Raw genomic sequence first — 12987 nt, forward strand, 5'->3', positions numbered from 1 at the left:
ATAACCATGGGCCAGATTAACCACCTTTAAGTCATAGATATCATCAATTGAAATGATTAAATCACAACAGATTGAGTTCAAGTCGCCCCCAAGGATTCTGGGAATAAGTGCGCGAATTCAACCCAGTCCCAGCCGATATCACGCGTCACCTCGGGCGACAGTCCCGCATCATGTGATAATGTCGGCGACTCCCCGAATACTGCAGTGAAATCAATATTCATCAGATCCATTGGAGTTCTGTTAAGGCTGTGCGGCCCTCCAAGCTGCGAGTGCGTCGCTTGATTCTGAGGGGCTGCAGTGTCAGCAACGGCCGTCCCCGAGCTCATGGAACCGGGCGTCGCTGTGCCCGAGTGCTGCACTGCCGCGAGTCGTCTTTCTATAGAACCTGAGTTGGATATGACCTTCTTGACTAGAGACTCAAGCTTGTCAAGTACTCCCTGTAATTTGCTGTTCGTGGAAGAAAGTTCGCCTTGCTGCTTCGCGAAATCGGCCGCATCATGGATGAACTATCGAGCCTGAATCAGCATCCAACACAAGTAACTAATTAGCAGCGGGTGATTTACGTTGAGATCTGATTTCGCCATTCTTGACTTTGGGTTTGTTATAATAATTATCGAGAGAACATATAATGCATGCAGCGGCGCCGATAAAGAAGGCAGGAGAGGTTTCAATTCCGATTCGGATGCCTCGATGAGGAGCTGCACTGTCCTCCTTGCAGCATTCGCAACAATGGATGGTCCCTTGCGAATTACATACTCCCATGGCTTTCCGACTGCCACATTGTCGATTGCCAGCTGTATGGCTTTGCTGCTTACCAGAAGGCTGTTTCGCATGAGCATCAGCAACCTAGTCCTCTGATTAGCAAACAACGTCCAAAGGGTAGGTGGTAGGTGGCACTGACGACTGGTTATACTGCAATGCGATGAATGATGCAAATGGAAAGCTTCCAGGATCATATATGAAGTCAGACCGCGGTCTTGTACTGTGTCAGTAACAACGAATCTCCATGTGAACGGGTGTGTGACATACCTATACTCTTCGGGCAAGCCATCGGCCCACTTCATTAACTTGGCGCATGACTCGCCAATCGTCTTGACCTTGTCTCGAATCGCGCCGTCAATACCACTACTCCCGGATGTCTCCTCGGTATTCCTTGAGCGCACCGCCGAGCGCCCAATCTCGCCAAGGATGCCAGCAAATTGGCCCAGTATGCGCAAGAAAGATGGCCGCGGATGACCTCGCCCATTGGTCGAAAATGACCAGCTACCTAGGTCCAGTTCCTGACAGCTCTCATCGAAAATCAGAGGCTGCCTTCCTAGCTCGAAGGCGAGTAACCTCTCGAGACAGAATATGCACCACCACGTTCGTAATCTATCCACTTCCAGATCAGGCATCGCCAACGACTGAGTCGATGGGCGCCGAGGTGTCGATACGGGCCGGTTCAACCCCTGTGACATGGCCATAGAAACGCAGAGGCTCAGCGCGGACCACGCGGCCGTGATCTGATCGTGGGCCTTGAAACATAGTGACATCAGAAACAACAGCTGGACGGTCTGCAGGTTGTTCCATCCGGTCATGTGGCCGACAAAGTTCTTGCAATAGTCGAGGTTTCCGGCTGAGAACTCGCGCCACTCTTTTCGATCATGGCCCAGAGCGCCGAGGCTAAGCACTACATAGATGATCAGAAGTGGCAAAAATCCATGGTCGTGAGTGAACTGAGTCGGGCCCAGCTGTATCGCAAGGTCGAGCAACTGACTTGTATTTGCCGCGTCCAATAGAGGGAAAACTGCATTGATCTCTTCTAGATAAAGAAATAACAGCTCCTGGCTCGTGGCTGGATCTGGTAGAGTTGGTGTATCCAGCTGTAAGGACGGCTTCTGTATTGATCCAGAAGATTCAGCGGATAGCAGAAGAGAACTGAAACGCTTTTTTATTCCTAGTCTTTGGAAAGCCAAATCCAGCCAATCTGTCAACAGTTCTGATGTACAACTTCCAGTGCTCGGTCGTAGAATGGGCAGCCGGCCGGAATATCTCGTTGTTTGGTTTACATGGTCAGTCTCGGCGTGCATGTCAGCGGTAGGATCCGCGTTTCGACTATTTCCGTATGTCTGTGGTTTCCAAGATGTGTCATGTTGGGTTTCTTCGTGAAACTCGGATGCTGACCGAGGTGTTAGGGGGACAGCTAGACTGGGCCTTCTGTGATGCATTGGAGGGATGATGACCGGGATCGCCTCTCCGGAGGCTTCTATAGCTGCACATCTCCGGGTGTTTGTTTGTACGGCAGGGTTCGCAGGTATCTGGCTATCAGATGTACCACCGGCCTCGTGTCGCGTAATGGCGACACCGGGCCGCCGTCTATCAACAGTGACACACGGGATGCCGGCGTTGAGACATGCTCGACAGGACGGCTTCTGCTCATCGCAGCGCGATTTCCTACTTCTGCAATAATTACAGGCGAAGTTGAGTCTTCTGCGCTTACTTGGTGCTTCTGGATTCGCCAAGCTAGGGTTCAAGTTGCCGATTATAGTATCAGGAGGCGACATGATTGGTCAAATCACACGTCTTAGCCCTGAACCGAGCTGTCGGAATTGCTTGGGGGAATCCGGGGTAACGTACGGCAACGTACGATGTATATGCGAGGTGCCGAAGCGTTGGGCCTGTGCGAAAGAAGATGCCGTACCGAATCTGGGGTCCTAGTAATAGTTATACTACTAACCTTAGACTCTGGGGTCGGCTTGTCGACCCTAACCTCCACGACGCTCCCCACAACGCGGAGTGTGGAGGGTTGCGGGGTGTAGTCTAGATCTTGCCTAGGTTAGTGCTGTTAGTTGCCGATTCCGACTCACATGGGAATTGTTGTGATTGGATAGCGAAATAGTACGCGGATTTTACCACCGGCAACTATTGTGGGGGGAAACTATGCCATGTTAATTTAGAATCAACGGCTGTCACCAGGTTTAGATATAAGTATAAGCATGTTAGCCGTGCACGTGGTAAGAAGAGGCAGGATCAGGTATCTGAGCCGCGTCGCAGCATTCCAGCTTGTATAGTATGTCAACTTTTCTTAGCCACCAACACCGTCACACTCCACTCATACGCAGAAGTCACAATCCGACATCATGGACGCTGAAGATACCAAACTTCCTGAGACGGAAACGATTGAGACAGTCGATACCGGCAGAACGCCGCATGTGCCAGATGCTCCTGGTGCTGGCACCGTACGGTTATTAGATGAAAATAATGTCGTTTTGATTCCAACTCCAAGTCCAGATCCAAAAGGTATGAAACTTCACCTCTACTGCAAGCGCATCGATACTAGATATGACTAACATACACTTCTTCCAGATCCACTTAATCTCCCTCCCTGGCGGAAGTTTATGATAATCTTCATCGTGGGTCTATACTCTGCCTTCGCCGTAGCCACGACCTCAGGTCTTGGCGCTGTATATCCAGAAGTCATGACAGCATATCCTGGACAAGAGACGCGAGCCACGGGCCTCTTGACCTACCCAACTCTTTTCATGGGTATTGGTAACTTAGTCGCGATGCCTCTGTGCGTCGCAATTGGCCGCCGCCCCGTCTTTCTTCTGTCCATGGCCCTTCTGGTCGCGTCTGGAGTTTGGTGTGCTTGTTCAACTTCTTTGACCAGTCATATCGCTGGGCGCAACATCTTCAGCATGGCTGCAGGACAATCTGAGGCTCTTGCACCCATGATGATTCAGGAGATTCATTTTCTCCACGAGCGTGGAAGTAGGATAGCCTGGTTCGTGGGTGTGCAGACTGTAGGGACTGCTGCTTTCTTCGTTGCAACTGTCTATATCGTGCCCGCAATTGGTATTGGCTGGTGGTACGGCATCATCACGATCATCAATGCCGTTGTGCTAGTTCTGGCCTTCATCTTCGTGGTTGAGACTAAATTTGACCGCCCGCAGGACGCCAGTCATGGCGAGGTTCATCTGCATCTTGATGAGAATGGCGAACTAATTGCCAAGGGCGGCGAGGAACTAATCTTCCGCGTTACTACTGCACAGAACCACATCCTTCAACCAGAGAAATTTGGTGCGCGAACGTGGCGTAACGACTGGAAAATATTCCACTGCAAGCCCGACTGGCATGCTTGTATTCTCTTCTACAAGGACACAGCGCTGGGTCTCTGTTTGCCTACAGTGTTTTGGCTTCTGCTGCTCAACGGTGCGTTCCTCGGCGTTTACGTCTTTCAGGCCTCGACTTTTGCTCAGATTCTCATGTCGCCACCGTATCTCTTCACGTCTGCGTACTTGGGCTGGGTGCAACTAGTACAGGTTCTTGACTGTGTGATAATGGTGCCTCTTCTGGGGTATGGTTCTGATCATATTGTCAAGTTGATGAGTCGCATACGCAGAGGAATCTATGAGCCGGAGTATCGTCTCATTGCACTTGCGATGCCAGCTATCACTGTTGTCATATCATGTGTACTTTACGGCCAGGCTGGCCAGTTCCCGACTCAATGGCCATGGATGACGGTTGTGGCGCCTTATCACCTTGGTGTTTTTTCCTTCATGGGCGCCAACTTTGTCGGCATTACCTATGCGGTCGACAGCTTCCCCGAGCGAGCCGGACCTCTGCTTCTGCTCATTTGTGCTGGGCGGGGCTTCATCTCGTTTGGGTTGAGTTATTCGACGGTGCCACTGACCGATATGATTGGTTACAATGGCGCCATGAATGTCTACGCTATCATCTGCGGCGTTCTAGCTGCGCTGGCCATTCCAGCATACTTCTTTGGTGGAACAATTCGGAGATGGGCAGCCAGAACATTCTGGAGACTTACTGAGGAGGTGTGAAAGGTGAAGGTTAGGCCCAGTCTGATGAGATCGAGGAGTATCCTGGTAGCAATCCCCCAAAACCTGTAATTTAATCCATGTACCTACTCCCACTAAAAGACATTGTTGTCCTCTCATGGCCAGATTCCTTCGTGTCTGCCTCAGAGCGAGAGTCCTTATTCGTGTAATGTCAATATTAATTTGAGTCGCCAAACCTCCCCCGCTCTCGTTTACTTTCTGGATTGCTCTGTCGGTTTTTATCCGAATATTCTTTTTAGCCTCGGACTAATTGCAGTTGAGCCCTTGAACAGCATGCCCAGCCCATCCGGACTTGGCACTATCGCAAACGTTTCCGAATACTGCAAAGAGGTTACGCGGATCAGAAATAATTATGACTTCCATGGTTCTTACTTCATTTTAATTCTACTCGATACATTAGAACATTTTACAATCTAAGCAGCAGTTGGTTGAATATATGGAATACCGGTCAAACGATAGCCCCTCTCAGTCAATTCAGGTGCCTTCCTTGGCTTCCCAGTGTTGTACGGACAATCTTGGCCATTTCTCTTAACTGGAATACCACCAACGTGCATGGCGTTGGGCCAGTGAGTGGTTCCCTGCAAGTTGTCGAAAGCGCTCTTCTTCCTGATCAAATCCTCTTGACTGGCATCAGCAGCCGGCATGTAGCAGGTGTAAGCGCAGAAGCGTGGGATGGTGCCTTCCGGGCTGAGATTGTAATGGGGAGTACGACTATCCCAGAGCAAAAGATCGCCGGGCCCGGCATTGACCTTGATCCACTCGCAGCCCTTGTTCTTGAGCCAAGCCATGCCTTCACCGGTGAAGCCGTACCACTCTTTTGTCCAGCTCCAGATTTTGTTGGGCTCATTCTTGAACTCATTGTGGAATTCTTCGCTGAGCCGGTGGGCACCTTTGCAGACGATCAGACCGCCGTCCTTGTCACCATTGGGGAACACGTTGACAAGTCCCTGAAGGCAGCGGAAACCAGGCTTCTCGGGGTCTTGGTCCTGGTGAGGCCAAGGATTGTTGGGTTTGATGTCTGTGCGGTTGGGAAAGGCCGTGTTGACAGCGTCGAAAGAAACAATCAGGTCAGGAGTGTCGTAAACCTTCTCGAAAGCCCCGACAACACCGAGTTCTTGTCGAATTTCCCATGTGAAGGACTCATGGGTCACACCATAACCAATAATCATGCCCTTTTCAGTAATTATGGGCAGGTTCTCCTCCTTGACGGTGGAGGGATCGTCACGCTTGAAGCCCAGACCGCCAGCGCTGATACCATTTTTTATTAGTCTTATGGGCTGTAAGTTGACAGTTGATTCATTGGTCACTCACAAGGTCTCAAGGTAGGACATCATATCCTCGCCATATTGCTCAATACGGTCCTTGGGAACAGCACCCTTGACTACAACGAAACCGTCCCGAGTCAGATCATCTCGCCAGTCTCCGTAGGTGGTACCTTCTTTGGCAAATAGTGCGTTGGGGCCGGCTGGCTTGGGTGCATTGTGTTCCGTGGTGCCCAGCTTTTTAAATTCGTAGGTGTGTGACTCGATCACCACGGCAGCAGCCTTTGCGTCACTGTTGATTACCATTTTGAGTGTTGTTGTAACGTATACCCTGAATACCAAGTTTTGGTACAGTATAAAGCCTTTGGATGTTAAATGTGGATGAGATATCCTAAGAGCCGTGTAAACGTGGTTGAGTTTGGGTGGCTTATATCTACGGTATTCTACTGCAGCACTGCTTGTCTAATGAGTGCTCCATCATATGCAGGTCTCCACGAGTTCAATGAGACGATGGTCGGTTCGGATGCTCAACCATGTCTCGCCTGTCACTTCCGTCTCGAGGCGTTGCGACAGTTGGACAACGTCGAGGGTAACCGGCACGGAGCGGTTCGGTTCGGTCCGGCATCTTCGTTACATTCTCCACAACTTTGACCATCACCTCGACTACGGAGTTTCTCCCAATCAAATGCTCCAAAGTACAAGCCACGCTAGGGCAATCCGGGGTAAAATATGTGGGTTGCGAAGTTATGGATCTGGATTTCTTCGAAAATCCTTCTGCATTTTAGAGCTATCGGCATCTTGAAGATACATATGGCCTACCGTGAGAGCTGCACCTGAGCCGGCCCCTCCCTCTACGCCGTGTCATAGAGAGGACTTGACGAGTCTCAAGAATATTTAGACTAATAAAATGATCATCGGACGCGTGTTCGAAAATGAGACATGACAATAAAGTGAAACCACCGTTGTATATCATAAAAATGTCGGCATCCATCACTAAAGCTCCAATCGTACCCATTGGCCTCCCGGAGATCGGCCAAGGGGGGTACACTGGCCTGGACGAACGTAGCGAGGTCCTTCCAGCAGGATGGAAATACCCAGATCCAAGGTCGAAGCCTCTCACCTCGGCTATCTATGTCGAGCATGACGTCCCTATCACCATGCGTGACGGCGCTGTGTTGCGCGCTGACATTTACCGCCCACCACCTTCAGCGAGCGGCGAACCGTCAGAGAAAATTCCTGCAATCCTGTGCTGGTCGCCGTTTGGCAAAAAGTTCAATGGTCTGATGTCACTCTCTCTCATGACGCCCTGGGATCTTGGCATCCCAGCCGGCACGCTGTCAGGGCTGGAGAAATTCGAAAGTATCGACCCAGCCGACTGGGTACCTCATGGATTCGCAGTTGTCAATATCGACAACCGTGGGGCAGGGGACAGCGATGGCACCATGGTCATCATGGGCACTCAAGAGGCAGAAGATGGCTATGACACCATCGAGGTGCTTGCGAAGTTTCCCTGGTGCAATGGGGCTATTGGCATGGCGGGCAACTCTCACTTGGCAATTGCGCAGTGGTTCATAGCTGCTTTGCAGCCGCCAAGCCTCAAGGCGATTGCGCCGTGGGAGGGCTGTGGCGACCTTTTCCGTGAGCAGTTTGCCCGAGGTGGCATATATGCTGGAGATCTTTTCGATCTTCTAATCGCTAGACATATGTTAAAAGGCCGTCATGGTATGGAAAGCTTCAGAGAAAAGTTCGCAGAACAACCTTTGGCCGATGCCTGGTGGAACGACAAGCGACCCGATATGACAAGAATAAGCGTGCCGACTTATATGACCGGTACGTGGACCAACACCATGCACGGCATGGGCGTAATCAGGGGTTGGATGGATGTTAGCACGGAAGACAAATGGCTTCGGTGGCATGGAACCCAAGAATGGTACGATATGTACGGCAACAAGGACGGTGCTCAGGAGCTGATGCAGTTCTTCGATCGGTATTTGAAGGGCATTGAGAATGGGTGGGAGAAGACACCACAAGTCCGCCTTGCAGCTTTACGATTTGGCCAAAACGATCCAATCGAAGATATCGTCGAGGCGGAATTTCCCATGAAGAGAACAGATTATAAGCAGCTATATCTAAATGCAGACAATACTATCAGCCCAAGTCAACCAACAGAACCAGCAACCATCAGCTACAACTCCGAAAGTGCCGAATCTGCTTCTTTCACATACACATTCCAGGAAACCACTCGACTTATTGGTATTCCAAAAGCTGTTGTCTACATATCATGCGATGATCTCGATGATATGGATGTCTACGTCTTCATTGAAAAGCTCGACACATCTGGACAAGCCATGACAAACCTCAATATCCCATGGAAAGGAATACCTGTCAAGTCGTTCGACGATTTTGATGCCCAACAGAGGACCGAAGTTGTCACATATAAGGGGCCCGTTGGTATTATTCGCGCATCGTATAGAGCCATTGACGAGAGTAAATCGATACATCGCAACTGGCCCTATCACCCGCACGAAGAGGAGGACAAGATCGAGCCTGGAACCGTAGTCCGTTTGGATATTGGTATTTGGGCCATGGGCATTCAGTATGAGGCTGGTGAAGGCCTAAGAGTCAGCATTAGTGGCAGGAGCCATGCAGTTAGCAATTTTGGAACGCTCGATCATGTAAAGAATAAGGGGAAGCACGTTGTGCATCTTGGAGGGAATCACCCTAGTCATGTGGTTTTGCCATTTGTATGACGGGGAACCCGTCCTTCAGCTACCAGCCACAACAAAGGCCTCAGGCGTCTTGAGTTGGACCATATCAGAGCTTATATTAAAGGTTTTGCAGCACATGCGGCTCGATGCTTGGCCATCTATCAGATCGGGGGAGCATCAAGTGAGACACTGGTGAAGCTTGGGGCGAATTTGAATTTCCAAGTGAGACTCGCACGTAAATCAAAAGATGGCAGTCCGACAGCACATTCCGAACCTTAAAATGCGACTGTCGCGACACATCACGAAAATGCGCGTGGGAAGGAAACTGGAAAGCACACACCTGCGATATCCGCGTCGTCCCTGCCAGATTGCTCAGAACTTATGACGATATACCGGATGAATACGCGTCTGTGTTATGCCAAGTAACATTGGATAGGTAGACTGCTGTCCCATGTTCAATGTTCTCCATGCATTTCAAGAGTTTCAGCACTATCAACACGGTGTTTTTGGTTAGCTTGCAGTCAACACCAACCGTTGACTATATTTAGGATTATCAACATGCAGCGCCGCAACAGTATCAAGTCCCGCAACCGACCGCTATCTCGCCAGAAATCTGCTTCGTCTGTCAAGAGTGTGCAGCTGGTTCATATCGATCCGCGCACGGCTGAGCATGATGCACAAAGCGCGGCAACGCAAGCCTTTGCAAGGGCCAGAGAACGAGATTTGAACGGCACGGCCGACTGGCCACCGTCGCGCTCGTGTGATCGCCCTACTTCGGGACACCATCAAAGCTCTCTGGAAGGTCACCAAAACGATTCGGTGCTGCGCAAACAGCAGAGCGTTCGTTTCGTCCAGCCCATGACCTACAGCACTCGGGTTGAGGATGAGACCATGCAGAGCACACCGTCAAAACAAAGGAGTGGCAGGATCCATACAAGCCGGTCTCGAAGTCACACCCATACTTCAAGCAACGCTTCAGCCGCTGGCATGGTCTTCGCCGCCAAGGGTACAGCAGGCGACTACATCAATGCACTCATCATGGGAGAGGACCATAACACGCCTGAAGATAACATCAACTATGTGCCATCTTCGCGTCGCCGCCTTCGCAAGTCCAAGTCCATGTTCACAGCATCGGAACTGAATGAATTATCAAGCTTCAGATATGAGCAACAACCTAGAGGGGAAACGCCACAATTTGTCGGCGCTGGTGGTCTCGCTTCGCATTTGCACCAGGACGCTGATACGGGGATGCGGCAGCTCAAAAACCCGAAGTCAATGACATTCCTAAGGTCGAAGAGGGAGATGCACACTAAACAGGACCATAGAGTAACTGCCCCAACGCTTACCGTACTGAGCGAAGATGCTGTGCCGGCCACTCATCCCAGCATCACTAAAACGCAGCCTTCTGCACTTTTGCCCATCAAACCTGTCAATCCAGACAGATATTTCAGGAAATCGATGCGGGATTCAAGCAACTCTAATGCTTCATCGGAGACGAAAGTTGTGGAAAATGGAAGCCTTAGAGTCAAGGCTCGTGAAGTCTCTAAGAACTTCAAACATCGGATAAAGAGCTTATTCCACATTGCAAAGGACGAAAATGACGAAAATAGGTTTCCCCCACAACAGGTGAAAGCTCCAAAAGCACACGCAATGGGCCTTGAGGATTTGGAGCATAACTTGGGGGACGACTACTTCGACGAAGCAGACAGGGAAAACACCACCGTCTCGCGAGTCACATCCGGTGTTCCATCACTCCATGCCGTACCCTCAGAGCTACAGTTGCGTTCGCGTCAGGGCAGCCTCGAAAGTCTCCGCAGTGAAAGAAAGGTGTCAGATGAGAAGTCCAGGGTGACAAGCTGGTCAGATTCTGATGCAACTACTTCAGGAACTGTCAGTAGCGGCCGAGTCGAATGGGAAAAGCAACGGCTGTCGGTAATCAAGGAGAATAGCTGTCAACTTGCGTCACCTTCTTTTCGGAGAGCCCCACTGCAGGTGCACCGGACAGGGTCTGAGATTGACCTGCGACAGACTTCGGCAGTTGCAATACCACCTACAAGATCAGTTGACGGCCAAAGGATATATTCGGCATTGATGAAGAGACATAATCGCGGTAATGATATAGTTGAAGCAAAGCATGCTGAACGACGAGGGAGCTTCGAGGACTTCATGGTCCAGGGAATAGTCCCAACGCGAGATGGTTCCAAGGCATTCTGCATCGGAGGCAAATCGTCGCCTGCAACCATTAGACCAGTCGTCACCGATAATGTCTTGAAGTCTGGTCATATGCGTGAGTCAACCACAACCGTTATACGTGGGCCTAGGCCGATGCCGAGTCAAGCAGTTGACAGCTACTCAAACGGCCACCAGATTAACAGGCTGGCAACGTCATTATCTACGAACACTCTGAGGTCTCCGAAGAGTTCTAGCATTGTATGTCATGACGCGGCAATGCTGCCGACCAGGTCCCTGACAAGTCCAAGCACCAGGACATTGGCACCACCAGGCAAGGCTTTAGCTGAACGTAGCTCAGTATTCTTTGGCAGCCCGTCAAGCCACCTGTTCCGGACGCAGAGTCCGTATCGACGCGCTATTCGAGGTTCGATGCATGCGGCTGCCGAAGCATCTATTCCTCAGTCGCCTGAATTCAATCCTTGGATGGCAACATTGAATACTGTTCGTATCCGCTGTCCGAATTCCTACGACTCAGACGAAGAGGACCGGAAGATGACATGTGCTGAAAGCTTATACTCCTCTGATGAAGTAGAGCCGGCCGGGGACTTGCCGGGCAAGGTTGGCCAGTCTGAACAAGTACCATCCCCGACTAAAGCTCATGGAGATGCTACCATTTTTCTTGACCCGCCAAAGTACCAAGCACCAACTTTCAAGCCGGCTGAGCGTATGACATCATCAGCAAGCTCTGTTGAGTGGAAGACGTGGCTTTCATCGAACATATCGAAATTGAACGATCCGCATTCGCCTCCGGAAGACTCTGATCCAGGCGAAGAAAAACTTGGGACTCGTAAATTGCCGTGGAACTCAGGCCATGTGCGCGAAAACGCGCAGATATATGGCGAAGACTATGACGGAGTAGCAATGGGGACCAGTGAGGGTAAATCCCATGACAACGAGCCAGAGGACTTGATCGTTCGTAGTCCAACTACTGAGCGCCAGCACCGAAGAGTACCGCCAGTACCCCCAAGAAATGTTCTCCGGCCAATACAATCTTCGGCAAGCCTGCGATCAAGTTTGGCGACCGTGAATACACCTCAAGAACGTAGCAAGAAACCTAGTCCAGGGCCAGCGCAATCAAAGCCACTCGCGCAGGCTCGGTCTCTTAGCGCCCTCAGCATCCAGGATCAAAATATCCTCACACCACGATCCAAGCTACGCAGAAAACCCAACGGACCCAGAGATTACGCCCCCCAGGCTTTGACCCCAGTAAGGAATGGTGGAACACATCGACAGCTGACCAGACTTTCAGAGGCGGCTGAATCGCAACTTGACACTAAAGGGCCCGGCGGTGTGCAGAATGAGAACATGAGCCCAATAATGGCTGATCCAAAGGATCGTGGCACAATTGACGATTCAAAGTTCCGCAGCGTGCAAAACAACACGAGCAGGCAATCACTTGGTGCTAACCATATGGTCGAAGTCTTCTTGGACAGCCGGAGGCAAAGTGCGGTTGGTGCCGGTGACACGGATGCATTTCTCTGATGCGGAGTGGGAGTGGCAGTTTTGTCGCTTTTGATGTCAAGTGACTAGTTTGGAAGCAATCGAATTCATAAAAGTAAAGACAGGAACGCGGTGGCTCGTAGAAAATATCACTACAATCATGTGTGGGCAAAGGAGTAGGAAGGAAGCGGGTCTGAACTTTGAAGTACATATGCTTAGACTTGAGTCATCGCTGTCGGTCGGGCACAACAACTATAGAAAGGTAGTGTGAATCAGAACAGTACTATATCTCATCGCATGAGTGTTCGACAGTATCGTTAATCACACAGCATTGTTGCGATACACAAGCACTTCGCATGATTGAGCCGGTATCGCGCACTAATGCCTCGGCGTCCTTATCATGAACCTGCTGTGTTTGTATGTACCAGACACTCGTCAGATAAAGCTGGGCCTGATTATGCGGGGGAACCGAGAGCATTAGATCCACATGAGCTGTGGGAAACTTCA

At 50.7% G+C, this 12987-nt stretch overlaps 5 protein-coding genes across 5 annotated transcripts; 3 read left to right on the forward strand and 2 right to left on the reverse strand.

Annotated features, from left to right (window-relative positions):
* Window positions 1–77: 77 nt before the first annotated feature.
* BKA67DRAFT_655336 (uncharacterized protein) lies at window positions 78–2543 on the reverse strand (the record flags this gene model as incomplete). Its single annotated transcript, XM_046106734.1, has 4 exons — window positions 78–506; window positions 564–846; window positions 902–976; window positions 1030–2543. 4 exons carry the CDS (start codon window positions 2541–2543, stop codon window positions 78–80), a joined length of 2301 nt encoding a protein of 766 aa, XP_045961276.1.
* Window positions 2544–2916: 373 nt separating this feature from the next.
* On the forward strand, window positions 2917–4939 carry BKA67DRAFT_554063 (major facilitator superfamily domain-containing protein). The gene is made up of 2 exons (XM_046101961.1): window positions 2917–3279; window positions 3346–4939. The coding sequence occupies exons 1-2, from the start codon at window positions 3120–3122 to the stop codon at window positions 4818–4820; spliced, it is 1635 nt and encodes a 544-aa protein (XP_045961277.1). The 5' UTR covers window positions 2917–3119; the 3' UTR covers window positions 4821–4939.
* Window positions 4940–5251: 312 nt separating this feature from the next.
* BKA67DRAFT_635087 (uncharacterized protein) lies at window positions 5252–6707 on the reverse strand (the record flags this gene model as incomplete). The annotated part of the gene is made up of 2 exons (XM_046105648.1): window positions 6150–6707; window positions 5252–6086 (listed from the first exon to the last, which is right to left on the reverse strand). The coding sequence occupies exons 1-2, from the start codon at window positions 6404–6406 to the stop codon at window positions 5252–5254; spliced, it is 1092 nt and encodes a 363-aa protein (XP_045961278.1). The 5' UTR covers window positions 6407–6707.
* Window positions 6708–7077: 370 nt separating this feature from the next.
* Window positions 7078–8850, forward strand: BKA67DRAFT_655339 (Alpha/Beta hydrolase protein; the record flags this gene model as incomplete). The annotated part of the gene is made up of 1 exon (XM_046106735.1): window positions 7078–8850. One exon carries the CDS (start codon window positions 7078–7080, stop codon window positions 8848–8850), a length of 1773 nt encoding a protein of 590 aa, XP_045961279.1.
* A 258-nt stretch (window positions 8851–9108) lies between these two features.
* BKA67DRAFT_178375 (uncharacterized protein) lies at window positions 9109–12692 on the forward strand. The gene has a single exon (XM_046095266.1). It carries the CDS (start codon window positions 9367–9369, stop codon window positions 12520–12522), a length of 3156 nt encoding a protein of 1051 aa, XP_045961280.1. The 5' UTR covers window positions 9109–9366; the 3' UTR covers window positions 12523–12692.
* The last annotated feature ends 295 nt before the right edge of the window (window positions 12693–12987 follow it).

This window comes from Truncatella angustata (genome assembly GCF_020726525.1).
Source record: "Truncatella angustata strain MPI-SDFR-AT-0073 chromosome Unknown BKA67scaffold_2, whole genome shotgun sequence".
NCBI classification, from domain to species: domain Eukaryota; kingdom Fungi; phylum Ascomycota; class Sordariomycetes; order Amphisphaeriales; family Sporocadaceae; genus Truncatella; species Truncatella angustata.

Excerpts from the sequence above, each read along its gene's own strand:
- BKA67DRAFT_554063 (XM_046101961.1), top strand. The coding sequence starts at position 3,120 with ATGGACGCTGAAGATACCAAACTTCCTGAGACGGAAACGATTGAGACA. Across the intron at positions 3,280-3,345 it reads TCCAAGTCCAGATCCAAAAG|ATCCACTTAATCTCCCTCCC; the intron begins GTATGAAACTTC and ends CACTTCTTCCAG.
- BKA67DRAFT_178375 (XM_046095266.1), top strand. The coding sequence starts at position 9,367 with ATGCAGCGCCGCAACAGTATCAAGTCCCGCAACCGACCGCTATCTCGC.